Source organism: Oncorhynchus kisutch, linkage group LG10, assembly GCF_002021735.2.
Source record: "Oncorhynchus kisutch isolate 150728-3 linkage group LG10, Okis_V2, whole genome shotgun sequence".
Taxonomy (NCBI): Eukaryota; Metazoa; Chordata; class Actinopteri; order Salmoniformes; family Salmonidae; genus Oncorhynchus; species Oncorhynchus kisutch.
Window position 1 is genome coordinate 60,595,472 of NC_034183.2, and position 13,668 is coordinate 60,609,139.

Sequence of the window (13,668 nt, forward strand, 5' to 3'; positions counted from 1 at the left end):
TATGAACTATAACAATATTTTCAAAGGGTGGCTCTGAACGCTACAGTGGCTCTGCCCCATGAGAGGAGGCTCTCTCATAGGCCCTCCATTTGAACTAATCTCATAACTGGGCCATCAAAACACGGAGACACTTCCTGTGTGCACAGGATGGGTCACCTAGGATAGTCACTACTGCACCTTTAGAAGTTATTCAATTAACAAATGTAGGTCTGTAAACAGGCCCACTGAAGCTAACCTCTGAACCAGGGTCTCAGAGATCCCTCAGATGGGTTTGATTAAAGGAGACCAAGGTGGAGTGAATCTTCTCTTTGAGTATGTATTCCTGTATTGGCATTTCTGCTTGAATTCAGACATATTCAAGTTAGTAATGCTCTGTCTATAGGGTGAAACAGATCGGAGTCGATTCCTCTGGCAGCTCTGTGCCCTGCGGTTGCCTACGTTACGGGTCAGAGTTCCACAGCAACAGCCCAGCACCACACTCTGTGTGCCAATAGGAGCTGTCCTAGAAGCACCTTGGATACCGACCAGCAAAGGTATGCAGGGAACAGGAGTAGGTGCCATGGCAACCCCTTGCAGGGGCTTTCTGGTCAATTACTCAAAGCACAGGTATGGTTGTGTGCATCAAAAGGGCAGGCACCGGCCTCAGACACTAAATAGCCCAAAACACAATGAGTTGACTTTCAAAATGTGAAAGCTCATAAGTAAATACACCAATATGCACGGCCAAACAAACCGTGCAACCTCATAAACGTGCTACTTCCTGCTTTAATCTTCTCCATAGTTTCTTATTGCTTCTATAAAAAAAACATTTTGTTTTTCATTCTTTTATGAAATGTATGCATTGGAACTGCCAATAAGAATTCAAATGTGTCTGAAATTATAGGTGAGTGCAGAAGTGTTGACAGTTGACGGTTATAATGAGAATGTTACCATCCCATATCATGCCTGTGAAATGGAGCCTCCGGTCCATATGAAAAGCAAACAGACAGCAAAATGAAGTGAGAGTGTCAGCTGATTTTGTGCCGGAGCCCAGAGCCGAGTCGAGCTGAGCCCTGCTTCCTCTTTAAGGAGGGAATGACTGGACTGGGCAGCAGAACCCAGTAGAATAGCATGAATCTTCAACAGACTCAACAAAATAATAAAAGGTGTGTGTGTGCGTGTGCATGCGTTTCATTGTATACTATTCTCCCACAACCATGAGTACATTTATGAGAAAATAATCAATATAACAGTTATGAGCAGGAACTGAGCAGTCTAAATGAAATAGACAGTTGCCACTTGGTCAAATGTTGCCCATTCATAACTGTACACAACTGTATAGTATCAGCACGAAGCATTTCTGAAAACTTTTCTCCTAATTTGAGTTTTAGAAGTAAGTTTTGAGTATCAAGTCTCACAATGCCATCATGACTAAATTACTGTATCTAAAAGAATGGCCAATTGTTTATTAACTAATTCATTTAGAGAGTGAAAAACTAGTGGAAATACTATCATTGTTTTGATATGATCAAAAGTGCTGTCTCCTCTGTTGGTTCGGCAAAGGCCTGTTTGTTTTTCAGCCGCTCAGAGGCGTTGTGGGTTTATTTATTTATCAGATTCCCATTAATTAAAACATTTGCACTGACAAACAGGCAAACGGACGCATTAGCACCTAGTTTACACCCTGCGTCCCCTGGCTGTCAGCTGGCGTGGCAGAGCTCTGAGGACGCACACGCCTTTAAGTGATGCGGAACCAGAGAGGGTCTGAGACCGCCAGGGAATCTCAGCTCATCAACACAGACAGCATTAAACATCACGATATCCCTGAATGGCGGTTAATATTGTACTAAAACAGAACTGTGTTTGTCTGCAGGGCTAGGAATGTAATTGTAGCATTAGCATGTCCAACCATTAAAAACCCCATGCAGTTACAGTTTCTACAATACATACTGCACTTGTAGGCTATATCTATATGTAGAATGCCTAAATACACAGACATAGCTGTATTGTTACTGTATGTTAGTGCCCCCATACCATGTCCTCCAAAGGGAGTGATGCCCTTACCTCTCTCTCCCTCACCTCCCTGTTATTTCAATGAACAAAAGAGGGGCTCTTGAGGCCGTGGGTGGATCCATAAAAGGAAGAAAGAAGCAGTGCTCCTGGTCCTTGCTGAATGGGCCCTTTCACACTTAGAGAGGCCTGTTTACTCTAAGTCAATAATGGGCCTAATTTTCTGATCATTATGGAGTCATTCCACCCACCCCCACAACCATCATTTTACGCTCTCCCATCATTCAGGCCGAATGTTCTCCATGAAGACCCAGGTCTCTGTCCAAACGGATTTGAGGCTCGCTCGCAGATGCAAACACACGCCTGTCAAATCCTCATCACGCCCCCTCACAAGACACCTTCTCTCTCTCCCTGTTCAGCTGCTAGATGTGGGAAAAAATGCTATAGCAGCTAGGGAAATAATCTATAAAGAATTACTATTTTATGTTATTTTGAATATAGATTTATTTTTACAGTGTGTTTACTATGCAGTTTACTGTTGTTACTTAGTAAATACAATTTTGTTATTTAGCATGAAGTCATTCTCCTTTCTCATTGGGTAAGATCTGAGAATGAGCCTCCATTTTGTTTTGGACCAGTATCCCTTACAGCACAGTATTAACAGTATTAACACTAAAAAGTATTAACACTAAAGTATTAACACTAAAAAGTCATATGAAAATATTCTCACAATGTATCACTGTTTGATAAAATGGTGATTATTATATTATGAAATATAAAGAGGTCAATAAATATAAAATAATATACTATATCATCTACATTTTAGCGTTGATATTTCCTGTCGTCACGCTAAAAAAGCCACAGACATGACGGAGGGAGATGAGGCCGCGAAGGGGGGAAGTGTTCATCGAAACCATCGAAGAAAGGTTCAAAACAAGAGAAAGAAAGGATCAGAAGGAGAAGCTGGCAGAGGCTGTGCGGCGGTTTGAAAAGCTGGCACCTTCCAAACAGAGCTGCAGCTTTGGGTGCCAAACGCTGCCAACCAGCCACACTGAGTTCTGCCCTGCCTCTCTTTGTCTTCACCATGGCATTTTGCCTCATCTGTATTTAGAGCTATTATTTTACATTATATTAGATTGAGTGATGTCACTACGGCCACAATTACTACTAATAATACCACTAACAATAATACAATAAATCATAATAATAGATAGAGAATTAAATATTTAGAGTTCTCATAAAACATTTTTTGGGGGAAACTATGTTGCTACTCTATTTAAATGGCAGAACTTGATAGGGATTAAATAACATAGAGATCCCGTATCAGTATTCCCAGACTGTCTGTGCCTCCACTGTCCCGGGTTCCGTACGGAAAGAGCTGTCCCAATTACATGGCAGCCTTTCCCCGGCTCTGCTCTACTGGGCAAAGCGCGAGCGGATCTGAATCTGGCTGGGAACTGGGCGGGCAGCTCTCATCCCTTCTCTCGCTCCCTCGCTCCTCGGCACAGGGAGCTGAGGAAGGCCAGTCCACCCCTCCTGCGTGGGTATATGTTTTTGGGGACAGACAGATTTTACGCCTGGCTTCTGTACAAAATGCTATAAGAAATCAAGCAGTGAGACGACACAGCAGTAGAGACAAAAGAAATACATTAACAAAATTATATTTATAAGGAGGGCTGAGACAACTAAACAATTGTATATGTTTCCGTGCCCATGATGCTGTGCTTGCTATAATGTGTTATTTAACTACGATACATGTTTGTAAAGTCATTCTGGTAAATGTGTGTCCATTTTAAATCAGTCAAAACAAAATGATAAGCACAAAATCATAATTAACAGAAAATAACATTTAAAAATGCTGCCAAAAGGGTATACCATTACAATCCTCAGTCACTGTAGATAACAATGTTGATAAATAATGAATTATTTGTAATGTGCAATTTAAAAACAGATGTTTTCTTGTGACAGCTGAAACCAAGACGCCTAAAGGAGACATTTATATTCAATCAAATCGAAATGTATTTGTCACATGTATACAAATGTATTTGCGCTGAATACAACAGGTGTAGTTAGACCTTACAGTGAAATGCTTAAAAAAAGAAGGTGTGTGTGTGTGTGTGTGTGTGTGTGTGTGTGTGTGTGTGTGTGTGTGTGTGTGTGTGTGTGTGTGTGTGTGTGTGTGTGTGTGTGTATGTGTGAAGGTAAGTAAAGAAATAAAACAACAGTAAAAAGACATTTGAAAAAAAGAGTAGTAAGGCTATATACAGACACCTGTTAGTCAGGTTGATTGAGGTAGTATGTACATTTAGGTATCGTTAAAGTGACTATGCATATATGATGGGGGGGGGGGATGGGCACACAATGCAAATAGTCCGGGTAACCATTTGGTTACCTGTTCAGGTGTCTTATGGCTTGGGGGTAAAAACTGTTGAGAAGCCTTTTTGTCCTAGGCTTGGCACTTGACCCTGTGAATGTATTGTTTTTATAAAGAAAATGGGATACTATGATAAAGTATGTCTGTGTACTAACAAGCCAGTAAATGCACTGTGATTATGGAGGAATTATGGGTAAAAGTGGTTAAGGAGCGCACAGTGTCCCTGCAATCCTAACCGCCTAACGGGTTGAGTCTTTTCATCTGTTCCTCAGACTTCCTATCACCCTCGAATAATCTGTTTACCAGGGATTCCATACACTCTGCGCTCCTCACACACACACAAAGGGAATTGGGAAAACTAGGGCCCTGAAGACGGGCCAAGCTAGGCTGTTTGAGATCCCTGCACCCTTTGCATATTAAAAACGCCACTGTGTCAATGACACTGTTCTGTCATGAGTGGCTCGCCGACGCTCAAACTTTATTGGTGCATTTATTCAAATGACAACAGCATATTAAACTTCCATTGAGAAGGTTCACGGGGTGTTTTTCACACGAGATGAATGTGGCCCCCCTCGCGCCGGTTCTCAGTATTTCTCTGTCGGCCCGGGTTACAGACCCATGCCAGAACATTGGAGGAACACAGTTCTGTTCTTCTTCCAGAAGTCTGCAGTTCAGTTTATTTATCGGCCAAGGAAAAGAGCAGATCTTTTTTCCTGTAAAACTCATGGTTCTTTTTAGTACTACTTTTAATGTCCGCCACTTTTCCTTCATCACCCTATATCTAAGAGCCAAACACTCTTGGCCAAAGCATGACGTACCCAGACTTAAAGGATCCACATGACCGTGTGGTCCCATCCACACTCTCTTTGTGTCTGGGCACAGGGACAGAGACAGTATGAGACAGAATGGTGCAACAGCAGAATCAGAGAACATAGGACCAACGCCCATCCACAACCCCCAAGCCTTCCCAGGCCTGCCTTCATAATAGACAAAGACAAAAACGCAAAGGGCTGGCTGTATTTTGGGGGGAAATACAATTCTGTGTCACATTTGGCAACTTCATATTAATTTCGAAAAATCTGATAATACCATTATCTCCTTTTAAAGCTCGGGATATTGTGCAAATCATATTAAATCTGTACGATAGATAAGGTTGACAGGGTGTTAAGTCTTAAGTCTCTGTCGGTCTCCAAGGCTCTCACTCTCTTTGTTCGGTTTGGTTAAATCATTCTCTCTGTTCTCTGCCGTGGTCTGCGAGATGGAGAGTCTGGGAGATGGAGATGGGCTCGTAGTCCCGGCGGGTAAGCGCCAGAGTTCACCGCACCATGGAGCTGGCATAGGTCAGCGACCCAACAATGCACATCCCTGGACAAGATCTCTCTTAGCATGGTGGACAGATTAGGGGTGCACTCAGAAACATCTTATTATCATAACAGAGCAGTAATGAGAGCCGTACGAGAGGGAGCACGCTCCAAACATGACTAATACTGGAACAGCGGCGATTCATCAGACTGACAAATATGGAACACACCACACAAAAACATGAACTTTTCCCATCGCGCAGTGACCTGAGCTGAGCCTTGGCAGGGCCTGACTGGCTGAGCCCTAGCAGGGCCTGACTGGCTGAGCCGTGGCAGGGCCTGACTGGCTGAGCCGTAGCAGGGCCTGACTGGCTGAGCCGTAGCAGGGCCTGACTGGCTGAGCCGTAGCAGGGCCTGACTGGCTGAGCCGTAGCAGGGCCTGACTGGCTGAGCCGTGCTTTATTCAACATCTGATCAAAGATGAGCTCAGTCCGTTCTTCCTCCACATCCCTGAACCATTATCATCAGCAGCATCAGGAATTACCTCAGGACAACCCGTCCTGGGTGACTGACTCTTACAGGTTAAATGCAATTGCATTACGTTGGGTGAACAGCCAGGTATTTGTCTAAAATACTTTTGATAAGGGGTCTTGCAGCTGTGGAGCAGCAGTGTAAGCTGCTTTGATCAATAATAGCTAGCCCTCACTGCCCCGCCCATAAGGCCTAAGTCTATAATTGGACAAAAGCACTGTTGCAGAGGAGGAGAGGAGTCTCCTGTCACTCATACTGCGATGGAAAAACCTGCAGCTGGCGACGGTGACATCAGTGGGCAGAAGAACTGCAGCACACCGATGGCTCAGATGCACTGATAAGGCCTGGACTCTAATAGCTTCTGAAAGACACAGACACCCTGGGAGCTAAGAATAAAACGGTAATGTTGCCACTCCAAAGGTTAGAATGGAACCACTCACTGTTCCCCCTCTCTCCCTTACACTCAGTGGACTTTTAACCCCAGCTCCTTCAGAGGCTCTACTGGTTCGTGCTTTTTAAGATGGTACTTTCCATTCTTGCAGTGTACAGTGGAGGGAGTGTGGGCTGCTGTTGAGGTGTTACGGTGGTGAAGCTTATGGGCAGTAGAACCAGGTGGATCCTATGGCTGTCAGCCGACAGTTCTATGCCGTCTCTGTAGAAGTGAGGAGGCCTGGAAGGCTTGTGCATCTGCCAACAAGGGCAGCTTAGACCCAGCTTTTAAAACACTTTCTATTCTCTGACATGAGTGTGAACAAAGATGCGGGGAAACAACGATTTCAACAAAAGGTAACAAAAAGCAATGATTTAGGATGGAATTACCACCCTGTACAGAGGCACAAAGCCAAACCACTGGGCAAAAAAATGGTTGAATTGACGTTGTTTCCACATCATTTAACCAAAATATTCTATGTGATGACGCTGAATCAACGTAGAATACTGATTGCATTGGCAAAAAGTAATCAATGTAAGGGAATTTCCTATTTTACCCATCTTTTAACCTAAATCCAATGACACTGTGGGGGGGGGGGGGGGGGGGGGGGGGAATGATGTTGAGTTCACATTAGGTGACAACTCAACCAAATGTAAATCAAAACTAGACGTTGAACTGACGTCTGTGGCCAGTGGGTCAGCTGAACTGTAGCATCAATTTAAGTTTCAGAAAATAAATAAATCTTGACATACGTAAACACACACACACACACACACACACACACACACACACACACACACACACACACACACACACACACAGAGAGAGAGAGAGAGAGAGAAGGGTAAAACAGTATCGGGATGACTGGTGAATACTGGAACAGGGTAAAAGAGCTAAGCTCTAAGGGGCGGCTTCACAGGGAGCTAATCTGAGCCTGGGTTAGCGGCAGCACATTGTGAAACAGGAAGACGAGCTCACAGAGGCCCAGCTAACTGACGCTGAGTTACACACTGTGCTGAAAAGAACACGGCATGGGGTACTCTGTCACAGAGGTCTGCAGCACCACGGTGCCAAGAAGCAGAATTAGGGCTCTGTAACTGTACGCTTGCCTGGTGTAAGACAATACGTTTCTTTAGCCTTATACTAATGGATAACCAACGCAGGAGAGGGTTCTACGTACGTTAGGGTTCCATCAGCCCATACCTGAGTCAATCAACTAACTGCACCCACAGCATACCTGACAACACTTTTCACTTGAGTGTTTCATTGCTAACCGACAATAGGAAACACAGAAAACAAATGGAAGATTCATTTCAGCACGATCACAGTGGACTGTTCAGTTGTAGACAAAGACGAACGCCAAAAGCAAAATCTTCAAGCAGCAAATGTATTGTCAGACAGAAATTGCAAGGTTACTTCATAAACATGAAAAATGTGCAGTCAAGACTCAAAACTATTTCATGCAGTCCTTATTGCTTTTCTCATGATCAATGTCATGGAATAGAAAAGGATGAATTGTGTAATCAGAGACAGATTCAAATATATTATTGAAAAATATATATTATTATTACTATTATTATTTAAGATAATTTACAAAACAAAGTGTGGCATTATTTTAGTGATACCCAAGACAAGCTATCTAAACAGCTAATATATAATAAATGATCAATTCATCTTTAAAATTCTGCGGAACATTTGACCTCCGACATGGGGGGCTCTGTGTATCCACCAGACTAAGAGAAACGTAACATTCAATATATACTATACATTTCCTTGACACCGGGGTCTCCTCTATTTCAACATGACATTTTCCAAAGTAAGTATCCACATGTTCCATACAAGTAACTGATGAAAAAGGACTGCTTATACAGTATCATATAAAGTTTGTTGAGGAAACACCTGTGTTGAATTTGGACAAATAAAAAAGTGAATAAACATACTAAACCAAACTGACGATCGAATATAGAGAAGGGTTGTCTCTGTACGCAGTGTGCATGTGTGTGTTTGTTTGCATTCGTTTATGGAAGTCTCTGTGTATAAGCTATAAGAGTGTGTGTGAGAGAGTGTACGTGTGTGTGAGAGAGAGAGCGGGAGCGAGTGTGTATTGGCGAAGCGACCGAAGCAGGGCTGACTGTGAGGTGGGCTGCGGTGCCAGAGAGAGTAGAGCGCGGGAGGCTGAGGCTGGAGACAGGGCGGCTCTCCCTGCCACCGTCGCCTGCATCCCAAACAGCCTGGTACTGGGCCAACTGTCACCATGCTCTTCAGCCCACAGACACACAACAGACTGCTACTGACACACACACCACACCACACACACACACCACATACCATACACACACCACACACACATGCTACACCGCACAAGCACCGCAAACACACACCACACACTCTGGATCCAGCATCACTACTCTGGACGGTTCTGACTTAGAATATGTGGACAACTACAAATACCTAGGTGTCTGGTTAGACTCTAAACTCTCCTTCCAGACTCACATTAAGCATCTCCAATCCAAACATACCCTCGTAAAACTGACCATCCTACCGATCCTTGACTTCGGCGATGTAATTTACAAAATAGCCTCCAACACTCTACTCAGCAAATTGGATGCAGTCTATCACAGTGTCATCCGTTTTGTCACCAAAGCCCCATATACTACCCACCACTGTGACCTGTACGCTCTCGTTGGCTGGTCCTCGCTTCATACTCATTGCCATACCCACTGGCTCCAGGTCATCTATAAGTCTCTGCTAGGTAAAGCCCCACCGTATCTCAGCTCACTGGTCAGCACCCACCCATAGAATGCGCTCCAGCAGGTATATTTCACTGGTTACCCCCAAAGCCAATTCCTCCTTCGGCCGCCTTTCCTTCCAGTTCTCTGCTGCCAATGACTGGAATGAACTGCAAAAATCACTGAAGCAGGAGACTCATATCTCCCTCACTAACTTTAAGCACCAGCTGTCAGAGCAGCTGACAGATTACTGCACCTGCACATAGCTCATCTGTAAATACCCCATCCAACTACCTCATCCCCATACTGTTATTTATTTTTATTTATTTTGCTCCTTTGCATCCCAGTATCTCTACTTGCTCATTCGTCCTCTGCACATCTATCACTCCAGTGTTCAATTGCTATATTGTAATTATTTTGCCACTATGGCCTATTTATTGCCTTACCTTCCTTATCCTACCTCATTTGCACACATTGTATATATACTTTTTCTATTGTATTATTGACTGTAAGTTTGTTTACTCCATGTGTAATTCTGTGTTGTTGTTTGTGTCGCACTGCTTTGCTTCATCTTGGCCAGGTCGCAGTTGTAAATAATAACTTGTTCTCAACTGGCCTACCTGGTTAAATAAAGGTGAAATAAAATAAAAAATAAAATAAAACACACACACACAAAACAAAACAGCCTTAAAGACACTAATTTATAGTCAGACAATTACTGTGCACATTAGCAGATGTGTGCACACATTTGCAGATGTGTTTGTTTACAGACAACACACCCCTAAACATACATATTTGAATTCAGACATATTTGCACACAAGCACCTGAACAAATTTACCAGCACAGACTTTATCTCTGGATAAGCACACATTTAAAGACACATACACAACTCAAAAACAACACACAGACTAAACGGTGTGTCAGTGGTGTCAAATGTGTTCTGTAATGTGTTGTATTAGAATTGTAGAATTGATAAGGCGTTACACTTGGAGGCAATTCTCTTTATTTATCACAGGCATTTGGTCTAGTGGTGCACGGGGAGGAGCAGGGTTTGGCAAGGCTCAGAGTGGGGCTGCAAAAGGCTTTACAAACTGACCTGTGTGTGTGTGTGTGTGTGTGTGTGTGTGTGTGTGTGTGTGTGTGTGTGTGTGTGTGTGTGTGTGTGTGTGTGTGTGTGTGTGTGTGTGTCTGTGTGTGTGTGTGTGTGTGTGTGTGTGTGTGTGTGTGTGTGTGTGAAAAAGACAGAAAGCTGTAAGGCGTTCACCAACTGACCTGGTGAGTGGATGAAGTAGGCCAGGTAGAGGTCGAGCTCCTTGACGGACACGCCGATGTGGTGGGGCTGGACGCACAGGCCGTGGTTCGCGCACTGGGGCGACTTAACCAGCCGCTCTCCGTCCGTGCTCTCCAGGGGGCTGCCCTTGAACAGGATGACCATCACCAGGTCCAGCCGCCACACCTTGTCGGCCTGGCGGAGACAGTCGATACGGCGGATCTTGCCCTTCTGGTCGGGGTTGGAGAGAACACAACAGGGGGGCTTCTTGCCTGTGATGGTGAGCACAAAGTCCTCACGGAACTCGGGCCGGATGTCCTTTCGGAGCTTGGCCAACAGCCGCGACGCCCACTTCTGCTTGATCTCGGGCTTCTCACCCAGCAGCTCGTCCTTCACTGCGCGTTCTTCATCCTTTGTCATCCTCTTCTCGTGCTTCTTGAAGTACTTGCGTTTGCGTGCCTGCAGGTTGAACCAGGTGTAGGAGAAGGCACGGACATGGGGGAGAAGGGCCTCGATGAAGGGATGAAATTCATCCTAATAGAGGGAGAGAGAGACAGAGAGAGAGAGAGAGACAGAGAGAGAGAGAGAGAGAGAGAGAGAGAGAGAGAGAGAGAGAGAGGGTGCTCTGTTATTCTCATGCTGTATGGTGTCATGCAAGCAGCTGGAGATCAGTTATTGAATATAGAAGAGCGATGAGGCAATTTACTGAAATTTTTCCCCAAAATAATTCCTGTTTTGATAGAATGTAAATGCACTGCCAATAGAGGGGATACAGTTCAGAAACAACATAATTAGACAGGGCTAGCATTACCAACAATACCACTAACTGACATAATAATGATCATATTAATAATCATAATAATCATATTCAAAATGTAATAATACTGTAGGTACATACATACAATTACAATGCAAATAGTAAATTACTGGTCCTGTCCTTCTTACAAAAAAATATAACCTGAAAGCACATTTAAAAACTATATTAAACTGTAATAACAGATTAATTTACATTTAAAAGACAAACGAGATTAAACAATTCAAGGCGAAAAAACACTTGTTTTTTACATCCACTGTAAAGGAGAAGTTATTCAGCTATACCATAATACCTTCACTACACATCGCTCAGCGACAATGCCTAGATCTCGCCATAGTGTTCCTGTGCCAGGGTTGCCACACATCGGTCGTTCACCGCCAATCTTAGCCGCCACAAGACCACTGTTAAAATGTGCAGCTAAAAGATCTGCCATACCATGTCCTATCTCTCCTGCTGCCATGCAAAAGAAGTCTAACCAGACTCACATTTCAACAACAAACTGAGAGCGGACAGAAATCACCACATAAACACACAGCAAGAGGAAGACAGACGGTCTGGTAGTTACCATTTTGCACTCTCATCATAAATTTGGCACAACGTTCAAAATGAAAAAGAAATCTCCAACACCACTTTTTTTCTCGCACTCACAAATGTACAGCAAGTGCTGGTTTGACAGGGTGTAAAAAATGTGCAAAAGATCACTGGTTAAATCTGGGAAGGAAAGACAAAATACCCAAATTTAAAGAGAAGAAAACTAATATTGAGAAATAATGGAAATATGGTAAAAATAGAAATGGTGAATGGTATTTAAGAACAAAAATGATCCATATATAACAACTGGAATAGACACATTTAAAATAAACAAACACTCTTCTTTTGCGCTTCCACCCCCCAAAAAATAAGGAAATAAAGCAACAACAAAAAATCCTTGGCAAAGCGTGATTGGTAGTGGTGTTTGCTCAGATCTGTGGGCCCCGTACGACTCAGAGAGACACACACAGGCGGGGGGGGGGGGGGGGGGGGAGGAGTGCAGAGCACAGAATAGGAAAAAAAGGAGAGAACCGAATCAATGTTGGACGAGCGCGTACGACCGCTGGCAAAGCCGAGTGCTGCTTCTTTTTTCCCCTTTTCTCTCCAACTCTCTCTCTTTCTCTCTCTGTTTCTCTCTCGCCGTCTCTCGTCCTCTCCGCGTTCTTTCCCTAACCATTGCTTGAGCCTTTGCCAACACGAGAAGGGCCCACCTATTTGGCAGCAAGATGCCTGTAGCCCAGCCAATGCGTTAGCTTCAAGAGCTGAAAGGGAGGGAAAGGAGAAAGGAGGGGGGGGGTTAGTGGCAAAGAGAGGGAGAGAGCCGGAGAGAGAATGAGAGAGGGAGAGCGAGAGAGGGAGAGCGGGAGAGAGAGTGTACGTAGTCCTGTCCGACAGTGCACAATTTGCCAAATCGACAAGTTCCTATCTGATACATAGGCAAAGTTCAGGAGACATGTATTTCTCGTACACCAATCCTAGCTACCCTCAGTCTGCTTCCATCTCCAGTATGGCCGCCATTGCCTCATCTCACTACCCCCACCCTCTCTTTCTGCTTCCATGACGCCACCTTGGCACAGGATGGCAAGAGAAAACACACAGCTCCAAAATCCCACCAGACCCCACAACCAGCAGCTGGTCTTGGATGTACCACAGGAACAAAGAGGGGGAAACAAACCCACCATTTTTCCCACCCTGAGAGAAGATGCATCAATGTATCACCGAGTGCTTTAAAACCAAAGACACTGCATGTTTATTACGGAGGGTAAAAGGAGGAACACCAAATGGGTACTGCTCCGGTACAACTGTAGCTATGGCGCATTCAGCCCAATCTCATCAACACCAATCCAAAATCAGGAGAGTCTGCAGATAAATCATTGAGCTTTATTTCTCTTCTACAATTGCTGGACAGTTTGCAGAGGCATCTGTAACGGTCTGAATAAGTGGATGTCTTATTGTTCTTTGGGTTGAGTTTGCAGGGTTCGTAATTGCCGTAAAATGGAAGAACGTCTCTATTTCTGGTCCACCATTTGCAACAAAGATGATGGAAAACACATTTGTATTAGTGCACGCTCACTCTGTACTACCGATATAATCTAATCTCTAGTTAATATGCTGCAGTATCATGCACTATTTCTGCTTAATCTTAGAATGATGAAGACAGCGTCACACCAGCATTTAGTAGTTGGCTTCAAGATGTTC

General features: G+C 44.0%; 1 protein-coding gene across 19 annotated transcripts in view; it reads right to left on the reverse strand.

The window, feature by feature from the left end:
- The window catches only part of LOC109898621 (nuclear factor 1 X-type), a 158,115-nt gene that overhangs the window by 99,425 nt on the left and 45,022 nt on the right, over nt 1-13,668 (reverse strand). For 10 of the 19 annotated variants that reach the window (XM_031834462.1, XM_031834446.1, XM_031834447.1 and 7 more), the window contains one exon: nt 10,628-11,159. In XM_031834462.1, coding sequence (XP_031690322.1) covers nt 10,628-11,159 — 532 coding nt within the window. Of the gene's footprint in view, nt 1-10,627; nt 11,160-11,731; nt 12,628-13,668 lie in introns of those variants that run through there. The other 9 variants (XM_031834451.1, XM_031834456.1, XM_031834457.1 and 6 more) reach the window with 9 other exon arrangements.